The 23803-nt window shown below is 30.3% G+C and overlaps 2 protein-coding genes across 2 annotated transcripts; one reads left to right on the forward strand and one right to left on the reverse strand.

Annotated features, from left to right (window-relative positions):
- Positions 1-3445: 3445 nt before the first annotated feature.
- LOC125874111 (uncharacterized protein At2g33490) lies at positions 3446-10904 on the forward strand. The gene is made up of 10 exons (XM_049554934.1): positions 3446-3651; positions 4926-4998; positions 5998-6072; positions 6724-6785; positions 6869-6937; positions 7743-7771; positions 7847-8054; positions 8170-8421; positions 8603-8656; positions 8920-10904. The coding sequence occupies exons 1-10, from the start codon at positions 3547-3549 to the stop codon at positions 9877-9879; spliced, it is 1887 nt and encodes a 628-aa protein (XP_049410891.1). The 5' UTR covers positions 3446-3546; the 3' UTR covers positions 9880-10904.
- Positions 10905-19531: 8627 nt separating this feature from the next.
- On the reverse strand, positions 19532-23622 carry LOC125843928 (leucine-rich repeat protein 1). Its single transcript, XM_049523143.1, has 7 exons — positions 23526-23622; positions 22292-22424; positions 21551-21622; positions 21288-21431; positions 20750-20830; positions 19880-19932; positions 19532-19780 (listed from the first exon to the last, which is right to left on the reverse strand). The coding sequence occupies exons 1-7, from the start codon at positions 23593-23595 to the stop codon at positions 19740-19742; spliced, it is 594 nt and encodes a 197-aa protein (XP_049379100.1). The 5' UTR covers positions 23596-23622; the 3' UTR covers positions 19532-19739.
- Between the last annotated feature and the right edge of the window lie 181 nt (positions 23623-23803).

Below are 23803 nucleotides of genomic sequence, written 5' to 3' on the forward strand. Positions count from 1 at the left end.
CTTTATAAAAAAATGCAAATGTATAAAATGCGTGAAAATTGTATATATACATATATTTTCGTTCTCCTCTCTCCCCTCTCCCAGATCTCACTCGCCACTCTCCCAGATCTCGCTCGCTCACTCACCTCTCTCACTTTATACAATTGATCTTTTTGTATATGTATACCAAAACAGATTATACAACTGCTTTCTTTTGTATATGTATAACGAAATATGCATATTTATGTTTGGTATGGAGCGCAATTATGCAAAATTTGTTATAGCATACAAATATGAATTTTGTGTTTGCTATATGTGAAAGTTGCTCTATTAAAAACTCGTGTGAAAGGGAAATTATTACCCCTAAATTAAATAAATTTATCTAATTTAATTAGAATCACACATCTCTTTCTACGAAACTTTTGTAGCCCGCGTATTTTGATAACAAAAGTCTCTTTGAAAAAGATATGCGATTCTAATTACACACACATATATAAATGTCTTTTTCAGTAAATACCTATTTATTTAAAGAATAGTGCTCCATCTATTTCATTTTATGTCTTTTTTTTTTTTTTTTGCTGTTTTTAAAAAATTATTAATATATTTTATATCTAAAAATTCAAATTCGTTAAGTTAATTTTTTACTAAATGTCATAATATTTGTAAAGCTACAAATTCTAAAATTACTTTTGGTACGTGCCAAAGGTTTTATTTCTTGCTTGAACTATGCATCCATTCAAACACTATTATTACATAAATAAATGCAATGAGTATATAATTTATGACTTAAAAAATAAAGTTAACAACTTTTCTAACTTGTTATGCTGTGGTACTAGAAAAATAATCAAAATAGTCGTTGGAGTTTTTCTAAGATACTAGTGTGTTTGGTAAAGTGTCAAATCATGGTTGTTAAACCTTGAATTATGTAGTGTGTAGACTATCAATTTTTTCCTTTTTTAGAAAGATAACAATAATTTTCAGTTGTTTTGAATTGTATATTATTTTGTTTGATTTTAAATATTCTCTCAAGAATTTTTAAGGAGGAAAACAAAACATACTTTGTTTAATTAGGAAAATGGAAGATGCAATGGGGTTGAGGTGAAGGTGATAAGTAGTTTAATGTTTCTAATTAACCATATACATTAATTATGTACATTATATGTCTAATGCTAAAAAAATTGTCAATATGAAGAATATCAATTCCTTGTTGTTGTCAATTTGGTCCAACTTTGAAAAGTTAAAAGTAATTTTTCCAAAAACAATATTGTACTTATTTTTAAGAATCAAAGTGTTTGATTAAGTTTTTAGAAAACAAATAAGTGATTTTGAGTAATTTCAAAAGTTGTTTTTAGAAGCTAAAAAAGTATATATATTTTTTTCAAAAACTGATACTTCTCAAAATATATATCGATTTTTGTTGAATTTTTTTAATCACCTTTAAAAATAAATTGAAATTCAGTCTTACCATGATAAATAGTTATGCTCATTTGTAGAGCGTAGAACATAGATCAAGTACAATTTTCTATTATAATATATAAGATAAATTCGGAATAAACATGTGGACAAATCAAGAAGTGATGTGACAAAAAGAATATGTCATAAATGTCTGATTAGCAAAGATAACATAAAAACATGACCGAGTAATCATATCAATAAAAGTTCTAAAATCAAAATGTATAGTTAAAATCAGTATCGTATAAACGTAGCCCACCTAGCTAACTTTGAAAGTACAAGATCAGGCACTCACTTGTGTCCAATCAAGATGACCAAAAACCTAATCGTTGTGAAAGAGCCTGAGATCTCCATTAGCCAATATGCAACTAAAGCATATTGATATGGACTTTATAAAGGCGAGATTCATGGATGCTATTTCTATATTTTAGTTATGAATCATTTTTTATTTTTACTTGTTGAGGATCATCCAATTATCATTTACTCACTAAACATTACACTGCTCTCTTATGCTCTGAACTTCTCGGGTTTTATCTTTTGTTGTTCAAAGCTAACATTAATAAGTACACGTGAACACTCTGTGTCTTCGATTCAATATTTACAAAATTCAATTTCAATAATTCTTAATTAAAAGTACACACTAAATACTGAATCTTTAAAAAATTCAATTCAATATAATAATCATACGTCAACATGATAAATTTCGATCCAATTCAATAATTTAATGTTTATTTATACCCATCCCTTCCCATACTCATATAATAGTATAATGTAGAAACACATTTATTAGTCATTGCTTCCCGAATAGTCATTCCCTTTAATTACGTTATCTTAGAAAAATTCCTTGAATTTCTTCACCTCCACACTAATTATTTTAATTTCCTAGAAAAAGTTGTACTGGTCAAGACTTTATAATAATTTTTTTTATTAAAATAAAGAAAAAAGAGTAAAATAATGACCTTAAGAAACAAGAAACTACTTGGAGACCAAACTCATTAATGGACCATTGACTATAAAATAAATCCAAGTCAACATTTTGACTGTACATAAAAATAATCATTAATGAGTTTTCTTAATTTGACGCAAAAAATAACATATTTTTACTATGTTGTCCTCTTTGACACAATTATTTTGTGATTTCTTATTCAAATACCTATATTAGAATTTGATAATTTAAGTTTGTATTGTATAGAATTATATTTGAAAAGTAGCGTTTCATACTAAATTATTTTTCATATTGAAGACTTCAATCTGAATCCTTTGATTAAGAAACGAACAATGTAACTCCATCCACTAATCATATTCTTTGTTGTCTTTGACCGAATTCTATATGATACTTCCATCGTTTTATTTTATGTATCTTGTTTTAACTAGACATCGAACATAAAAAAAAAATATTTATTTTGTTGAACTTTATAATCTAAAAATTTAAATTATATGCTATGAATTTGTAAAGTTACTGTAACTTAAAAACTCTTGAAATAAGCCAATTCAAATAATTTTTTTTAAAAAAAGGTAAATTAATTTTATGAATTTTCCTTTAATCTTATTTCTTACATAAATCAAATAAAAAAATAAAATTAACGAATATTGCCAATTTTTTTTTTAAAAAATAGTGTATGAAATAACTAAAAGGGAGATAAGAATATTGTATATATCATATCATAAAAAGAAAACAATACTCCGTCCTTCCTATTTTATGAGTTACTTTTCGAATTTCGAGATTCAAACAAATCTATCTTTGATCATAAATTTTTCATAGATCTTTTAAACATTTTGAATTATTAATTATTGTCACTCATAGTTACAATATATAAATATCATTTCATAAAAAAATGAGATTTAATGTATAAATTTCTGATCAAACTTAAATTTTGACTCTCTAAATATGAAAAAATATCACAAAAATTGAGAAGATACCGTAGTAAAAATTCAAATCAGTTTGACAATTGACATAAACCACAAAACCATAAATACATACAACAAAAAAGTTCTGTTGATTTTGACCAATTTTGTGACACGCTTCTCTTCTTCCTCTCTAAAATCTCCTCTCTTTTTTTTTTCCATTCAAACAAACACTTTGAATTTATTTTTTTCTGTATTTAGCGTTAAAATATGAAAACATCTTTGAAGAAATTGCGAGGATTGGCTACTCTTAGACATGAAAAGAAAGAACGAAGGCATCGCCAACCTTCCGATGAGCTTGCTATGGCTGCTCAGGTTTTTTTTTAATTTTTTTTTCTTGATTTGGTTGTGGGTGTTGGGTAATATGATACAAGATGCAATTTTATTTTTTTTATGAAAATGGAAAAAAGGGATTAATTCAGACAACCCCAATTGGTTTTCTTGGGTAATGATGTGGGTTTGGAGAGAAATGAATGAATATGGAGGATTTTAGGGGGGTGGGGGTCATGGAATTTTAGTCTATGGGTGTTTAAATCAGACAGTAATTCTTTGAGCTTAGTGGGTTCTGAATAGATTATTTGTACATATTAAATGGAAATTTTAAACACAAATGAAGGGTTTGAGTCAAAGTTATTAGGTTCTGCCGAATCTGTATCTACTATGCTGGCTCTGATCCTGTGGTCTGTCCAACTAGTTTGGGGAGTGAGTTACAGTTGATTGATTGATTGGTTGGATGTCATAAGAATGTTGATTCATTGATGATATGCTTAAGGTACTTTGGAATACGAACTTCAGTACTTCATGATTGGGATTTCAGATTTATGCTATATGGATACGTCTGTTCCAACACAAAGTGCATTTGTCTCGTTGAGAGGTAACCGTGGATTAGTCGAAGTGGGTTCAGGTTGGCCTAGACATCACCATTATTGAAAAGATGTCTATCAAGACTTTGCATCTCCGTAGTATTTTATGTGAACATGGTCTTTCTTAGAGGGTTTATGTTCTCTTCTAGGTAATATAAGACACTGCTAATTGAAAAGAATTGTTTCCTTTTGATCGCATTAAAAAAATCAATCTTGAACACTGGTATAGTGAAAAGCATTTCCATGTTACTAATCCAGCTTAAAACAAGGTTTTCGTTGTATTAAACTAAGGGGTGTGAACTTGGGTATGTATAGGGCCTATACTTGTAGTTAGCCCCCAAGAAATAGTGAATCGATGTTCATCATCATGCTGCAGCATTGTGAACTGTTTTAGCGGATACTATAAGGAAATGCTGTTTGTTGTAGCCAATGCTGGGGATGTTAATAAATATTTCATACTCTACCACTTGGAGTCTCCTTCAAAATGCCAGCACTGGTTGTAGGTGATTTGATTCAGGAATCAACTATGAATATACTTTTTCCTAATTAGCTGTTCTAATCTTCACTTAATTATATATAGAATTATAGATGAGAGTTCCTTATAGCAACTCTTCACTTAATTTATCTATAGATGCATAGATGAGAGTTATTAGAAGTATTTTGTCAATTTTTCTGGTTAAAGTTTATTATAGCTTGGTCTTTGACAGTTGCTTTCACCTCTCCTAGGATATGCAAGAAATGAAAGATTGCTACGATAGGTTACTTTCTGCAGCAGCTGCAACTGCAAATGGTGCATATGGTAATTTACTGCCATTTACTTCACTGTACCTTCTGAACTACATGTTTTCTTTTGAAACTACTTTACAATATGATAGTATCTGTCTTTCATCTTCTAAGAGTAGCTTCAACTTGTAAATACTTTTACTAATAGAGAATTCCTTAAGGGCCACTCGGCACATCGTTTGGAACTCGCATAAATATTTGAGAATAATTCATGGGCTAGAAGCATACTTATATCTGCCTACTTTTCACTTACTTAAATGCCCCAGATAATAATGGTTGTAAACTTAAAACACTCTAGCAGAGACTATGTTTCATTTTGCATCTGTAAAAGGTTCGAGCATTAAGCTCCAGTGGGACACATTGGTGACTTATGTTTCTTCTCAGGGCTCCTTGAAGTGCTATTGCAACTCATTCAGCCAAATAGAAAAGAGTTATTGGTTAACAAGGTTACTTATCAAAACAAAAGAAATGTAGTTATTAGTTAACATAGGCCTTTATTGAATCAAATAGGGAAGCAAAAGCATTAGCTACTAAATTGAAAACTTGAATGGTTAACGAGGTACTGCAATGCATGTCCTGAAAATTTATGAAATGACTTAAGCAGATGGAAGCGTAACTAAATGCTGTTTTATCCATCAAACCAATCTACTTTCTAGTTTTGCTTGTTTGAACTTTCCAAAAATGGAATAGTTTGCTAATAAAACTTGGAAGCTTGAACTTATCTTTTATTCTTTGAAGTGTCAAAAGAAAGCCAAATAGTTTTAAGAAGCTCTGTTTCTGTATACTTCAATCAATTATCACATTAACATTATAATGTGTCATACAGGTTGACCAATAAACAATGACGTACTGGTTAAACATGATATCCATATTTATTGTACCTTAGTATGCATGCAGATGTATTAATTAGCAGGGATTATTCCTCAGCTTTCATCTTTGTTTCTTACTAGTTGGATTCGTACTTCTGGAGAACTTTTTGTGCAAGTTATATTTAATTGAGATAGTCTATTTTCAGAATTTTCTGAATCGTTGCGAGAAATGGGCGATTGTCTTCTTGAGAAAACGGCATTGAATGATGACGAAGAAAGCGGTCAGTATGAAGTATTACTATGTTTAGTTGATTAATTATTGACCAGGTTGACTTTTTTTTTTTCAACAAGTCCGTTCAACCAAATATTTAAGTTGTAGAGAGGAAACACTTTTATTTATTTGTTTTAAATACAATGACATGCGTTTCTAATGCTTTTTCTTGGGCCTAGCATGTTGAAATTTCTCTGTATTATGGGTGTTAGTGTAATCTGAACCTAGAGTTATTGCCTGCTTCGAAATCATGTTGAATTGTTTGAATTGCCTCATTTAAAGCATAATCTATTAGACCGGGGCTTTTATTTATTAGATCTACAGCATTAAACCGGGGCTTTTATTTATTAGATCTACAGCATTAATAAATACTTATCTAACAAAAGCAAAAGGATCCCAGAAGAAAAGATCTATGATGTCCTTTCTGTTGAAGGTTTCTCATTGCATGATAGATCTGATAAGTTTCCGAATTGAAAGAAATGGATTATTCTAATCGTGGTTTCCTTTGTTCTTCAATCATAATGTGCACATCTTTGGATTGTTAAAACTCATTATATTGTTATTTTATACGACATTGCTAAGAGATCAGCTATAGTTTTCCTAATCTTTTTATATTTTTCAATCTTGATTGTTAAAATTGACCTGGTTTCTATATGAACAGGTAAGGTGTTACTAATGCTAGGTAAACTGCAGTTTCAGCTTCAGAGACTTGTAGATAACTATGTGAGTGCTAAAAGTTCAATGTGAATTATTTCTAAGTTCTTGAAAATACCCTGTTTTGATGAGTGTTTATGTTCTCTTTTCAGCGGTCTCATATTATTCAGACTATCTCAGTCCCCTCAGAATCCCTTATCAATGAACTGCGCGTAGTTGAGGTTAGTCATTTGGATAAAGCAACTCTAGCTATGGACTACACCTGCTGATGGTTTTCTTGGGTTACAATGTGCTATTTGTCCTACTCTACTATCTGCAGTTTCAAGAGCTTCAGTGTTCTCATAGAAAAAGAAAAAGTTTTGTGGTGCTTTTGTTTCTAATTTGCCACGCCTCTCCGTCGATTGATACTTTTTCTTGATTATTTTAATAAGCAACGCGCAACATTTGAAATTGGAGTTATCATTGTAACTGAATCTCTTTTGCTCCTCACCTACTCTTTACTTGGTGTGGTCGCGGACTTGTCATAAATGATATATTATAATAGGCACTTGTCCTCTCTATTGGGGATGCTTGATTCTGGGGTTGCATATGAATCAGAGGATAACTTAAATGGCTTGTTAAATCCATTGGTGTCATAATGAATGCAGAATAAGTAGGAGGGAAGATGATTGCACTTTGGTAGATGTAATAGGGTAATAAATATAACTTGTATTTTGCTTGTCTTCAGGTACCTCTTTCATGGAAATTTTATTTTACTTGAACACAATCAATCTTTTGCCACTTATTAAGTCGTATACTTTGATTACATGCTTACTGTGATATGAAGACCAAGTAATCTGATATTTACTAAAATTAACAAGGCTAAATACTTTGTCATTTTGTCGTTCCTTTTTATGGTAGATAGTAACTACTGGGATTTGGCTTCCACTTAGAAACATAGTTTATGTGTTGACAGTATATATTGTTTCTTTGCTTGCAACTTTTTACATGCTTAAGCATTTGACGTTTTCTTTCTTCTTTGTGAAGGAAATGAAGATGCAATGTGACGACAAGAGGTAAAACTAAATTACTTCTAATCATTTGTGTAGCTTTTCTCTATGTGAGTGTCCTCACTCTCTCTTCTTTGCCAGAGAAGTGTATGAGAAGATGATGCAAAAACACAGAGATAAAGGCAGGATAAAAGGAACTAAGGGAGAACATATTTCTTCTCATCAGCTGGAAGTAGCTTATGAAGACTATGATCAGGGGGCAAATGTTTTTGTATTCCGTATGAAGTCCCTCAGGCAAGGACAATCCCGCAACCTTTTAACACAGGCATCTCGACACCATGCTGCTCAGGTTTTTTTTCCGTTAATGTTAATGAAATCCCTTACGTTTCATAGTGAACCAAAGTGTATGCTTGCACCATATTTGGGGTGGTTGATCATGACCTTTGGCTTGTTTTTCAAATCAGTTATCTTTCTTCAAGAAAGCCCTCAAGTCCCTTGAGGAGATTGAGCCACATGTCAAACTGGTGACGGATCTGCATCATATTGATTACCACTTCCGTGGGCTTGAAGAAGATGATGGAGTTAATGCTGGCAATGAGGATGAAAACAGTTCCGTGGATGACTCTGATGATGGATCTGAGTCGCTTGATGATGGTGAACTGAGTTTTGACTATGGACAGAATGACCAGGTTTATACATCAACCCATTCAATGGAGGTAAGCTTTTCTCCTTTTTATTTATTTTTCTTTCTGGGATTATATGGAAATTCATGAATACTATCTGCTTAAATACTATCCTCATTTAGTAATTTGCTGTTCATTAGTTAATATAACAATACATGCACCGAGCAATATTTTCACTGATCAAGTGGTTGTTGACAACGTGACGTTTCTGCAGTTGGATAAGGTGGATGTTGCAGTTCCCCAAGTTGCTTTGAAGGGTGCATCTAAGGTATTATACATTATCTTCACTGACCTCCTTTAGCTGTTGAAATCCTTTCTTTGGAGCCCCACATTGTGTTTGTGAATTTAGTATCTTTCATCTTTATCATAAAAATGAATTGAGGCTTTTATTTTTTTGATAGAAATAAAAGATGAAAATTCATTTTTTTCTTAGTTTGATTTTTTATGGTTTCTCCTTTCATATGAGATTGCTGAAGCCAACCTGTCACCATCTGGAGATTAAAAAATATTTTCTTCTGTTGGGTTGTCTAGGAAAATCTCAGTAAGAGTCATGGTGGGAACAGTTTTTCCTTCTTCAGGGATGTCAACAGCACTAAATCAGCACCACTTTTGTCTGGGAGGAAACCAGATCCTGCTGAGGGTGCCGCACGAATGACTTCGTCACTCTCAAACAAGTTTCAACCATATGTTCTACCCACACCAGTGGAGGCGAAGATTCCAGAATCAGTAAAATCGCATAACATAGACCCTCAAACAAAGCGAACTAGCCAGGCTACTAGTGTAGTTCAGAAGTGGCATTCCTCCCCTTTGGATCAGTTCAAATATGAAAAGCTTGTGGCAGGTGATAAGTTCTCTGGACCTATCACCATGAATACACAATCAGTTCCCACAGAGAGCAAAAACAATGCAAGTACTGGTTGGTTGCCCCCGCCACTGTCAGAAGGCCTCTCATCTGCACAACGTGATTTGTCCAATGCCAAAAAGGTCAAGAGACAAGCCTTTTCTGGTCCATTGACGGCAAAGCCATGGCCAAAGAAGCCCATTGTTTCTTCTGGTAGTCCAATTGCCTCATCTGGATACCCTCTGCATTTTTCTCTGCCTTTCTTGCATACTTCAATGCTTGAACCTTCATCGACCCCTAAATTATCTTCACGTACTTCCCTCATGTCATCACCTAAAATAAGTGAGCTACACGAACTACCTAGACCACCAGCTAAAGTAACCTCTACAAGACCCTTACGTCCGGTTACTCGTTCAGGACCTTTGGTCTCAGAAGTTCAGGATTTTTCTCCTACAAATAAAGCGGCAGTATCTTCAGCTGCTTCTACCCTACCAACGCCTCCAGCTCTTCCTCGTAGTTACTCTATACCATCTCGGGGTCAGATAGAAACATCACTTCATGTTTCTAAGCCACTGGAAGATATGGCTTCATCACCTCCTTTAACGCCAATAGCCTTGGTGAAGGACCACCATACTTCCCCTGCTTCGTAGCCTCCAAACTAGCTAGTCAAATTGAAGGTGTAACTAAGAGAGCCACCAGGGACTTTTTTGGCTTTCTTAATCATTCTTCTATCAGTGCAATCCAGTTAGGGTGAAAGGCAGCATTTTGCTAGGGTATCCTAAATGTACAGGTTAAGTCTTCTGTTGCTTCTGATATATCGTGGCATTTTTGTTCTTACCGTTAAGTATGTCTGTTTGCTTTTCTCACGAGATGCAGGCGTCTTCACCTGGTAACTATTTATAGCTTGTATGAGACCACAACAAGTGGCTTAGACAGATGTTTTGAAATCTTCTCTGTAAATATCTTACAAGTAACCTATCAAGATGGAGAAAAGGATTATCAAGAAGGGAGAATATGAAATTCTAGAAATAATTTTTTTTCATTTTCTTCTTGCTAAGTTGTAACAGATATGGATAATTACAGTTTAACTGACATCTGCTAATAACTTTAGTGGGAGAACTGGAACATTTCAAAGTTCAAACTTTATTTTGGCTCAATGCAACACAAGTGAGCTGTTCAAGCATATTAGATTGATTTTATCTTTACTTCAGAGGGTCTAATGCTTCTTCTGTGCTGGCCTTGCTAGCTAGCATGATGGGTTGTAAGGTGCTCGCTTATAGCCGCGAAAGGACAAATGTCCAATGAAGGCCTATGCTACGGGTAAGAAAAAAAAGTGCGTCAAGGTTATAAGTCGTTAGTTGTATACTATGCAAAGGGTCAAGGCATCGATATGGAGTCACGTCAGTTGTGGATATAGACTTATAAGCGCGCGCACACAATGATCTGGATTTGGCTTCTGTGAGGGGAGGTGATTGATTTTTTCTAGAAGTACACCAAATGGGAGAAATGAAACATTTTGGGATTCATTCTTGATCATTTTACAGATGTTTAGTATTGTTTTCTCCAGTGAGGATTCAATCTTATATAACCTTTTTTTCTGACCTTACGCCCCTGCATCTTTTTGCTCTAAACATGAAAGATTTGTGGACTATAATACACATTTGATAATCTATATAATTATTCTATAAGCACTATGAGTCTTTTAGTGGACATGAAACTCCCAAGTACTTAAAAGATAGCTCACCTTGCTTATATCCCAAATCTTGCAATATATTGTTCTTTGTATGTGTTTCCGCACCTTCAAAATACACCTGACTTTTTTGTCATATCAACCCTCAATGTCGAATTCTCAGCTACACACTTAGGGATCGTTTGGTACAAAGATTAATAATATAGGGATTAGCAATGTTGAGATTAGTAAAGCAGGGATTAATAGTGCAGAGATTAGTGATGCAGGGATTATTTTTACCAAGTGTTTGGTTAATTGTTTCCACCTCATCTTGTGTTTGGATTAAAACTTTATAAAAAAACTTCTTTCTAATTATACCCTTGAATTATTATGCAATTGAGTTAAGGTAAATAATTGTTGGACAATATTATTTTTTATGACCTTCTAATTAGCTATGAGAAGAACAATTTCGTTGTCATGTTTGCCTTTTTTTCACTTAAATTATTTGAGGATAAATAATTGTCATCTTAGTAAATTGATCACTTACAAAATGTCAATTTCAATTTAAAAAAAAATAAACTATAAACTTTTAAAATTGAAAATACGGTAAACAATAGTAAAATTGAATAAACCATCTACATTTACACATAAAATTTGCAAGTTGTAATTTTAGTATGTATTCAATTTATAAATTGTTCAAAATACGAATAATTAGAAAACCGCACACACACACACATATGTGGTGATATATTTGCCTTTTTAATTAGTTAATGTTAAACAACTCACATTTCAAATATTGTATTAATTTGAATTGGATTTATTTAGTAACAAACAATTCTCTCTAAATAATTTGTAAGCTAATTTATTTTAATAAATTTACTAGTACAAATATAAAACATAAAATCAAGAAAATAAACAAAATAATTAAAATGATTTGAGGGATATTGTTATCTTTACATAGACTTATCCCATGTATTACTTATACCTCCAAATGGAAAGTATTAGTAATACATTCTATAATACCATGTAGGAGGTATAACTGATCCATGGATCAATTATACATAGATTCAATTTCCTACCAAACATAATACTAAATAATATTATACATAATACATGGACTATTTATTTTAATGCGGCCTACCAAACGACCCCTTATACTTCACGAAGGTTGTATTACTCACCTGAACATTTTAAAAGTATAATATATACCCCTTAAAAACTCACACCCAGATATGTATCAAAAAGTAAATGGCGCGCACTTGCCACGTAATTTACCCTTTTAAAAATTTAAAAATATTATTTTTTCCTTTATTCTACTTTCCTTTTATATGAAACCTTCTTCTCTTTCCTTTCTTGCTCCTTTTTTTTCTTTATCTTGGCCAAATGATTTTTCAAACTAGCAAAGTGGAATCCTTGAGTGAAATTTTTTTCATAAACCTTCTGTACATTAATTGAAAATTCATCATGATTCTTATTTAATAAAATAAAAGAATTTAAAAGGGTTGATTAATGGTAAAAAGATTTACCCTTTGATGTTGTTTGGTACTATGAATGGGCTAACATGGAAGCTTAGTGATGAACACAAAAGAGTGATAGTTTTCAATATTTGGAGGCTTCAAATTTGATTTTTCAAAGTGATTTTGAATTTTGGTTGAAATTATTGAGAGTTTAGCAACTTTAATTTAAAGATGAACGTGACGGTTCACGACGGAGGTAGATGGTGATTGACGGCGCAACAATTATGTACGGTGGTTGGGTCAAGACAACATAACTAAGAGAACTTATAAATTTCACTCAAGGGTTCCTAAATTTCTTCAATAATGACACTAAAATTTGATCCTCTTGACTTTCAATTTTAATTTTCATTTTAAGCTATTGTCAAATTTTCACACTGATGAGAAATGGATCTACCGTGAAAAATTTGTGATTTGAGGATGAAAATCAGCTTAATGGTGGGAGGCTGACGAGGGCGGTGACTTGATGGTGAAGCTAAGTTGTCGTCGGTGTTGCTCCAAGAGAAAAAAAAAAAGAAAAGAGAAAGAATGTAAAAAGAAAAAATAAAACAAAAATTTAAAGAAAACTTACAAATTTTAAAAAGTATAACTTACATAAATCTCATACTGTAAGGACCTAAATTACATTATATTCCTACTCTTTTTCAATTTACAAAAATCCCTCAAAATCAGTGTTATCCAAATACATAGCAAACAAGTCGGATACATTAAAGCTGATACATTAAAACAAATTCAGTTACACTTTTAAAGGAAAGGGAATATAAAATTGAATGTGAGTTCCCCAAATCACGCTAATTCCATAAATTACGCTTACATGTTTCTTCTTACTATCAGTCAGTCAGATGCAAATCCTTGCAGAATCAACAAATTCAAAATTCCTTTTTTTCTTCCTATTCATCGTCTCATGTTCATCGAATAACTATTTAAATTTGTCTAAAATTTGATAAGATACATAATGAATAGTTGTTGAACAAATAATTTCTTTTGTGAATCTCAAATCCACCATTGCAGCAGATCGATAAGATGAGGACAAACTTGGAAATTCGATACATAGTACAAGGAAATCATAGGAAAATGTTGGTTTTGTTGCTTGGCCTTCCCTTCGTCCTCTCTCGACCGTGGGCACCACAGTAAGAGATGATCAAAGAAGCTACTGACCACTCCAATTTGTATCCCAAAATACATTAAAAATCTAGTTAATGTATCCCAAAATTCTTCTTTCCATTCTTCCAAAAGAAAATCTCAATTTTTGAATCAAACTTGTCGACAAATTGTACTCATACAACATGAACATGTCGATTTTGTTGAGACATTTCAAAATCTGAGAAAGTGAGGTGAGGTATGAACGATACAAAAGTGATGAAATTATTGTTGGTCAAAATATTGGTTTGTGAATCTCAAAGCAGCCATTGTAGTTGAATTAGAGATTGATGAGTTGAGGAAAAAAATAGAGATCTGATACATCGTTAAGGTGAAGAAACAAGAGTCTGAATTTTTAATGTATTTGTTATGCATTGATAAAACAAACAAAAAGACTGAAGAGATGCATAACTTTGATGGATCATTCATACTTTTTATAATGTTGTGTAATCGTTTTATGAATTTTATTTCCGAGATGGATAATTGTGTATTTGTTCATGCAAGAGTAGAATGTTGTGTATCTGATACATTCTATGATGTATCAGCTATATGGTTCAGTAGATGTAATATTGTGTTTCATAAAATTGTGTATCTAACAAATAATTTGTGCAGTTATGTTTGATAAAAAGTTGTATTTGATATTAGCACTGTTTAAAAGACAGAATGTTGTGTACATGATTCATTATGTTGTGTATCTAACACATGATTTAATATATGTATTAATGTGCTCCATATTTATGTATCAGATATATAGGTGGAAGAACTTTACTTTTTACCTCAAACTAAATAAACTCTTGATAATAACATTGATGTATCACCATTTAAGAATATGATACATACTTGTGTAACACTTTAATGTATCATGTAAGTTAATAAGTATCAGATGCATTGTTGTGTGTCACGATTGTTATTATGTAGTCATGACATGTTGTTATGTATTAATTTCTTAATCATTTTCTTAGTTGTCTATCTATAATAGAAAAAGACAGTATCGACGGATACATGATAAATGATACATTTGGTAGAAGTTTTGTATCAAGTATCAAAACTAATTAAGGGTATGTATCAAAACTAATTAAGGTTATGTATCAAAACTAATATTTGAACATGAGTCATGACACACTGTGCATGATAAACTTGTAATGTGTCGTAGTGTTGAAACAAAGGCATTATACATTAATTAAGAAATAAAATTAACTAGATACATTAAAAATCTAGTTAATGTATCCCAAACTATAACCATAAGATACTTTAGTAATTTGAACACGATACACTGTACATGATGAAATTGTAATGTATCATAATGTTGAAATGAATGCATTATACATTAATTTAAGAAACAAAAACAACTGGATACATTAAAAATCTAAACCCATATATATCAAAAAAAGATGAACAAGAAAAAATAAAAAAAAAATAACAATTTGATCTGTTTCGACTTCTCCTTCTCAACATTCACTTTAAAAGACGAATGTACATCCACTTTTTTTCTAGAGATCACTTTATAAGATGAATGTACATCCTTCTTCTCCTTCTCCTTCTCAACATCACTCTTGTATCTTTTTTCACTGTTAACAATGACATCACTCATGGATCTCTATCCAAAGTCCTTACTAGAGCCACCAATAAATCGACTTTTTCCATTTTTTTAGCGTTTTTTTCATAGTCGATTTAGAAGTCGAAGATTGATCTTTCTTCGACTAATTGGGTAAGCCCAATATTGAAATATGGACCTTCATCCATATGTATCATCGATTTTTGAAGATGAAAAACTAAAAAAAAAAATGAAAACTGAAGTTATGGGAATAACTCTTGAATAACTTGAAATCATTAATTGGAAAGAGAAAAGATTTGAAATTCAAAAATGGACTAATGGGATAACTGTGGAGGGATTTGTGACGTGAAAAAAGGAGCAAAAAATTGTGGGATGAGTATTGATAGTGATGTATCCGAAAAAGTGAGAAATTGAGAAAAAGAGGAATTTATGTAATTTATCGAAACAGTAGGGATTTTAAGAAAATAGGAAAAAAATGATGTGTAATTAGGTCATTTTTCCTTTTAAAAAACAAAAAACCAATATAAAGTAAAAAAAATAATTTTAAAAAATTAAAGTTTTTAATTATTATTTTTACCTCTCACTCTCTCAAAGAGAGTGAACTGCATTTTCTTTACCACCTCAACATTCTAGGGAGCAAATAATTCCACTTTAAAATAATTTAAGAAGGTAATAGAACTTATATAGTGATTAAGTGTGTAATTGAAAATTGGGTAATATATTAGGAGGACTTTTGGCTATTTTCTCTAATATAATTTGATGTAAACTTTGATTCTTCATTATTGTTTTTCAAATCTATAAAGTGAATTGAGCCAGCTACCGACTTCACAACTGAGGATTTCTGTCTTCAAGCCATTTCCTATAGAAATATTTTAATGTCTTAAATATAAGGGCAATTTTTGCTTCATTTGATTTGATGTTGTCTTACATGTTTTGTACGCTTTTATTTGCATAAGAGTTGATGATATGGTCTGTGCAAGTCTGTTTCTATTTTGTTTTATATATATTCATCAACTCATGCAAATGATAATAATTATCTAATATTTTGTTTTTATTTTTTTGTAATTTTTTTTATAATCTATCTGTTTACAAAGTTATGTTCATTTAAATTAAATCATTTTTTAAAATTATGTTGCATGCAGGGCTAGCAGATGAGGTATAAAAAATATTTATTTCAAATACAGATTATACTAAAAAAAATTGATGATTCATTTGTATTCTTGAAATAGACAGATATTTAAGAGAAAAATAAAGAAATTAGAGAATTATGAATAATCAAAGAAGAAGATGTTTCTTCAATCTGCAATTGAAGATATGAGGTTTAATACTTGCAAATTAATTTGTCATCACCTTGATAAGTTCAACTACTGAAGAACAAGAAAATATAGTCATTGTATCATATTGGTGCTACCAATGTTTTCAAAATATGGCCATGACCATTTTTTTTCATTCTTCAATCGTCGATTTCTCTCAAGTTACAAACAAATTAATTAGTAAGAATTAAGCTTAATTTCTTCAATTACTAATTGAAGAAACACATTTTTCGTTAATTTTTCATTATTATCTAATTTAGTTTTTTCTCTTAAATACTGTCTATTTCAAGAATATCAATGAATCGTAGAATTTTTTTTGATGTAATCTATATGTGAAATAAATATTACTTGTACCTCGCCTACTAGTCCTGCATAAAAACATAATTTTTAAGAATCATTTAATTTATTAGAACATAACTTTATAAACGGAATAATTATAAAAAATATTACACAAAAACAAAATTAAAATAATAGATCATTATTTTTCATCTGCGTAATCCTCAATGAGAATATTATAAAAAATAAATTGAAACCAGCCTACATGGACCATATGATCAATCCTTATGCAAACAAAAATATACAAGAAATGTAAACAACATCTGCCAAATGAAGCAATAATTGCACAAAACATATTAAGACTTTAAAATATTTTTTATGTTTGGAAATGGCTCGAAAGCAAAAATCTCCAGTCATAGAGTCAGCAGCTGGATCAATTTTACCTTACAAATTTAAATATAATACTATTAAGGATCAATATTTAAATCAAATTATATAAAAAAAAAATTATCTTTTACAAACAAATTTATAATTATGGTCAAATAGTATGTATTCTCATAGAACTAAAGATTTGACTTTGTAATCAGCGAAGTGAGTAAAAAATATTGAGATTACAAATTTAAATCTCTCAAGTAGATAAAAATATTGAATAATTTCTTCAAAAATATTCAAACTTTAATAGAAATAATTATCAGTGCTTATGTTGGTGGAAGATAACAAATACCCCATAAAATTAATTGAGGTACAAGCAATCCCCCGACCCCACATTTCATAAAATAATAATAATAATAATAATAATAATAATAATAATAATAATAATATATTTCCACTTAAGTATGTAATCACTATATATAATAAAATTACTTATATACCACCAATACCGAAATAATACATTTTAAATAATAATATGCATTTTCACTCAAGAAGTAAATATTAGGGGAACAATGAAGCTAAAGTGGGCAAGTAGATTTAATATTAGAGATCTATATTTTTTTTTCTTAGAATACTTGTGTTTTTAGTCAATTATTGATACTAATAAAGCCTATAATAAAATTATCAATAGAGAAGATAAATTTTTTTATTTCCGTTGCTTCCATTATAGATATCATTTTCTTCTTATTTAACTTGCAATTATTGTTGAAAATGTTCATTTATCTACACATGAAACAAAACAAAACAAAATAATAGTTAGATTAAAATAGTAGATAATTTCATGAAAATAAGTCATGTATACCGCAATATATTTAGAATTTAAACAGTATAAATATATTGAGTTAAAAAGTGAAACCTTACTTGAGATAGCGGTATGATAATGTAAAAAATATATTATGCTTCAAGTGATTAACAAAGAAAGTATGATTGGCTTTTATAGTAATCTGTGATTGTAGACTTATTAATTGGTATACCAAATTCACAATAAATAAATATCTTCTAGGATAAGAACAATTTTTAAAACGTGTGATAGACGTGTCATAAACTTATCTATCTAAAAGATTTTAGATCAATAAGTAGATATTTCTTAGGATAAGAATGATTCTTTAAAACACGTGAGTTACATGTCATAAACTTATCTATTTAGAAGATTGTGAATCAATAAATAGATATCTTTTAGGATAAGATTAATTCTTGAAAATGTGTGATAGACGTATTATAAAGTTATATATCTAAAAGATTGTGGATCAATAAGTAAATATACATATTTTAGGATAAAATTAATTCTTGAAAATATAATAAATGTATGATAAGAAAGATTCTTGAAAATGTAATAGATGTGTCATAAATGTATCAATCTAGAATATTATGGATCATTAGTATAATTGCAGATTAATATTACTTATATTATATTTTATATATAAATATTTTTGACACTATATTCTAAATTAATGATCAAACTTTTGATTTACATGAATAATATGTTTTGGTTTACTTCTTGGTAAGTTGTACCAGGTGTTAATAATTACAGTTCAACTGACATGCTAATAACTTTAGTGGGGGAACTGGACAAGTGAGTTGTTCAAGCATATTGAATACAAATACATAGATTGATTAAATCTACACTTCAGAAGGAGGATGGTAACAAAAAGGTGAGAGGTGAGCGAGACTAGAAGAGGGAGGAGAGAGGCAAGCAAGATCGATCTGAGAGAGAGAGGAGAGAGGTTAGGGAGGTTGAATACATGTTGTATTCGTTGTATCAGGTTGTATCACGAATACAATTGATATAGAGTACAAATACAATAGTTGATACAAAAATACAAATATAATTGTCTGAATACTATGGATTTGTATCATATATCGAATATAATTGTATCAATTGTATTAACGAACACAATTTGTATCGACGATTGTCATAATACAACTAATATAGAATACATGTACAATTGACACATAATACATAATACAATTGATATAGAATACAAATACATTTGATACATAATACATAATACAATTTTCATATTTAATTATGTGGAATATTTTTTGGGCTGCAGTTGTTTGGCTTGGAGAGAGATAGGGGCGAGAGGGAGAGAGGAGAGAAAAAATTGCTATAAAACCCTACATATAGCTACAAATTGTAATATTTCAAACTATAATGGGTTATTGTAAATACATATAATGGTTTATCGTAAATACATATCACATATTTGCCTTGTTGTGTAATTTTTCCTAAAGGAAATCCATGCAAGCGCAAATGTTTTTGTTTTAAAAAATATTTTTGGTGTTTAGAATCTCAAAACAGAATCTTCCATGTAGGTTCAGGATTAAGAACTATAACTCTCAATTAATTAGACCAAGCTAATAGAGATTACAGTTGGCTTAACATTATTGTAATTAAAGTCAAATAACAACATCAATATAATACGAGTAATAACGTAATTATTTTCCTTACGTACATATATTCCAATCACATTTTAATAATAATTATTCAAAATGACAATATCCTAAATCTTGATTTAGGACTTGACTTGACACATTAATATAAGTATATAGAATTACTGCAACTTGGCAGGATAATGCAATATTGCCAAACGTTGACAAGTAACCTGATCTAGGCCTTGAAGTCTTGAACAATTGTTGTAATTGCAAATCCTACATAAAATAATACTTAATAAACACCCTCTTATTTTTAAGTTACGTATTATAAGTTTTTAAATCTCAAAAAATGTACAATATAATTTTTATTTTTACCTGTTTTGTTAGTATGACGGACAGTCCCTGCCAGCTTATTGTCTGAAACATTCCTGTTCATTAAATATGAATGATATTAAAAAAAAAAAAAAAGCATATGCCGTGGAGTTCTTGTTGTCCGCAATTTGGCTAATAATATTGAAAAATTGTTAGGGTGTGTTTGGTATAATAGAAAATGAATTTTGGGGAACAAATTTTCTTGAAAAATATTTCTGAAAAATAAGCGATTTTTTTTTATGTTTGACATGTAAGCAAAAAATATTATCCTAAAAACACTTAAAGCAGACACTGGAAAAATGAGATTGGGGGTGGTGTGTCTTTTGGACATTATTCTACCACAAAATCTAGCTCAAGACGAGCGGATTGTCAAGTCTATATTAACATATCACCTATCCATTTCCAATCAATGTACATGGGACTGGGAATCCAAACAGAGATAAGTTTGACTCTGATACTGTATAAGATATGACATATGATCCTTATAACTCAATTTCCTAAAACCTAACTCAAGAAGAAAAGATTGTCCAAGTTTACATAAATAAGTTTGAAGTCATCAGTCCATTCTCCACCAAATGCGGAACTCTAACTCACTGAAAACTAGGCATATGGGGGAAGGGATAGGGCTAAAATGTGTTGAAGTGGAGAGAGAACATACATGTGGAATGCAACTAGCAGATATAACTTATTTTCCTTAGTTCCACTAAAAATATTGTTTTCTTCGTTTTTAAAGAACTTAATTTCCTATAAAAATATTTTTTCAAAATTTTTGACTAATCAAACATGATCAAAATATTTTTAAAAATAATTTTTAAAAGATATTTTTCTCCTTATCAAACGCACTCATATCGATACATCGATTGTGCAACTTACATAAGCTGCAAATTGCCCCACAAGACGAGCTTCAAGACGGAAATCGGAATCTCCCCTGATAATTTATTACTATCCAATCTCCTACAAAGAAAAAAAAAACTCAATATTACACCAAATTATACTGGAAAAAATTCACAAATAGTATCCCTTGTAATTGAAATATAATTATTGTATTGAAATTCCAAATTATACAAGTGCAACTCGAGAATAATATCCTGAAATTTCACATGTGAAATTTGACACTCCAGTATCGTGACTATTTTTCTAATATTAGGCCGAAAAGTGGCTAGTAAATGTCATTCCTACTAATTATATAGTCCTTTACTTAGCTAAGAGCCTTAATAAGGTTGGTTTATTTATACGAAAAACGGATAATTTAAAAGGAGTGATGCAGTGATACGTACTCTTTCATTCTTAATTATAAGTCTCTAATTTAAACTTTTTAACACAAATTTAAATTTAATCAAACTCTAATATAAAAATCAAAGCACCAGACGAAAAAATTAATAATATCGAAATGAGTGGGGAAATGGCTTACATCCATCGTAGGGATTTTAAATTGCCAAGAGATGATGGAATAAGGCCACTGAGCTTGTTATTTTCTAACCCCAAGCTTACTAGCTTTGTTAGGTTCCCTAATTCACTTGGAATTGCTCCACTAATTGAATTACTTTGAATTTGCCTGCCCACAATTAATTAAACATGAAAATATTTAATATTGCATTATTAATATATATATATATATATATTCATCAAAAATGAAATAAGAGTATAAGACTAATTATTAATTGATAATCTTACAAGTATTGAAGATTGTTTAGCATTCCCAATTGAGGTACCAAGGATCCAGAGAGGTTAGCATCACCTAGGTCCCTTCATTAGTATATCACCATTAAAGTCAATATATTAATAAATAAACTTTGATAGTAGAGATGAATTCAAAATTTGTGGTTTGAATTGATAGCAAGAATTTAATTGATCAGTAAAATGAATCTATTCTAGATTCGTCTCTGTTCGTTTAAAGAAACTTGTGAAAGGCAAAATATAATGATAGTCTTTTAAATTTGCCAACAAGTTTCATTTAGATGTTATCTAAACTATGATTTATTTCAATTGACTTGTTGTTCACATGAGATAGTGTTCATAAGTTCAAATTTTGAAAAAGTTTTTTTGTTTGTTTTCAAACATTTATTACATAGATAAGTTAATTAACTATCTAAAATATGTTAAATTCTTTAATTATACACATCGGCATCAATCGTTACAAGTCTGAGATCTTATGACTTATCGAGGCTAATGCATACAATTAAGAAAAATGACATATTTTAAATGATTAATTTTTTTTATGTTGTTTAAGACCAACAAAAACTTGTTCAAACTTTGAACCAAAAGTGTCTAATAGTAACATATTATCATATATCCAGATAATCAATCAAAACAAGTCATAAATCGAGCATCTAAATAAAATTTACCAGTAAATTTAAGAGATTATCGATATATTTCGTTTTCATATATATATATAATAATAAAATGGTGACATACACTCTCACAACACTATTTTGGGAGTTGCACGTGACATGCAACCATGTGCAAGGATTGACTAAAGTTGGGTCCCAGCTTTGAAGCACATTGTTTGGGTCTGCCACATTAGTTTTGAATGCATTAAGAGCATCTCCTGTTTACCACAAACACAAAAACAATAGGAGATTTTTTTTTTAGTTAATATCAAACTCACCAACAATGAATTCATGGAATTATCTAATATTTTATCTATTTTATTTTATGTGTCTTAGTTTAATTAATCATAAAACTTAAGAATATGAGAATACTTTTGAATCGTACAATCTTAAATTAAAGATGTATTGTATAACATACTAAGGATGTATTTAGTATGAAGGAATATATTTTCCGTGAATTTTTTAGAAAGTAATTTTCTAACTTATTTCTACTTTGTAGTGTTGTAAGTAAGAAAAATATATTATTTCAAAAATATTTATATGTAAGGTGGGGTATCGTGGAGAGTGGAGGGTCAAGGTGGGGGATCGTGACATATATTGGAGGTAAGAAGAAGATAATGAATTTCAGATGTCACTTGTAAAATTTGTTTTTCTTATTCTATGAAGAAAAGGTCATTTTCCTACATATTTTTACCAACTTGAAAAATATTAAATGAAATTATTTTTTGAAATAGACTAAATTGAAATCCAAAGATAACTTAAATATTATTTTCTGAATTTTGTGATCTCAAACATGTCATGACTCCTGTGATTCTTTAAGACACTATCATAACAAGTAAAATGAAAACATTAGAATGAAAATCTTACTAAATATTGAAAACTAACATTCTTTTATAATATGTAAATGGTATGTAGATACCTTCAGTCATACTTTTGAGATATTGGTGCCCCTGCCGTCTAAAAACTAGAGCATATATGTCCTTCACTCTAACGGAAGACTATATAGGGACACGCGGCACAATCTTATCCGTCGATCTGATATTTGATAAATGTCGGGTCAGTGGATAAGATTGTGATACGCGTATATTCGTTATTATAAAGGGTATATATGATCTAGTTTTTAAATGGCAGGGGCACTAATGTCCCAAAGGTATAACAGAGGATATCTGCATACCATTTACGATAGTTCAAGAATATATTTATCCTTTTTCCCTAAAATGAAAAGTAAGACACATAAATTAATTAATTAAAACGAAAGAAAATAATAAACATGAACAAGGGATAATTGAAGGAGGATTTATTTTGATTTGATACTTAACCTTCAGAGTTGCATTCAACAGCTATAATGGCCAAAGCACCAACCAGGAACACAAGGGCAATGAACCTCATTTTCTTGTACTACTAGATTGATATAATAGGTAAAATGCTGCAATACTTTTGTATATTTATACACAAAAAAAAAAAAATATGTGCATTTTTTTATTCCACATAGAAGTCATCTAAAAATAACAATGACTTGTGAAGTATTAAAATCTAGTATTGAATAATTTAGAGGTTTGACCAGACTTAGTAAAGAGACAATGTTGGAGGCATAATC

The sequence above is a fragment of the Solanum stenotomum genome, chromosome 1 (genome assembly GCF_019186545.1).
Source record: "Solanum stenotomum isolate F172 chromosome 1, ASM1918654v1, whole genome shotgun sequence".
Taxonomy (NCBI): Eukaryota; Viridiplantae; Streptophyta; class Magnoliopsida; order Solanales; family Solanaceae; genus Solanum; species Solanum stenotomum.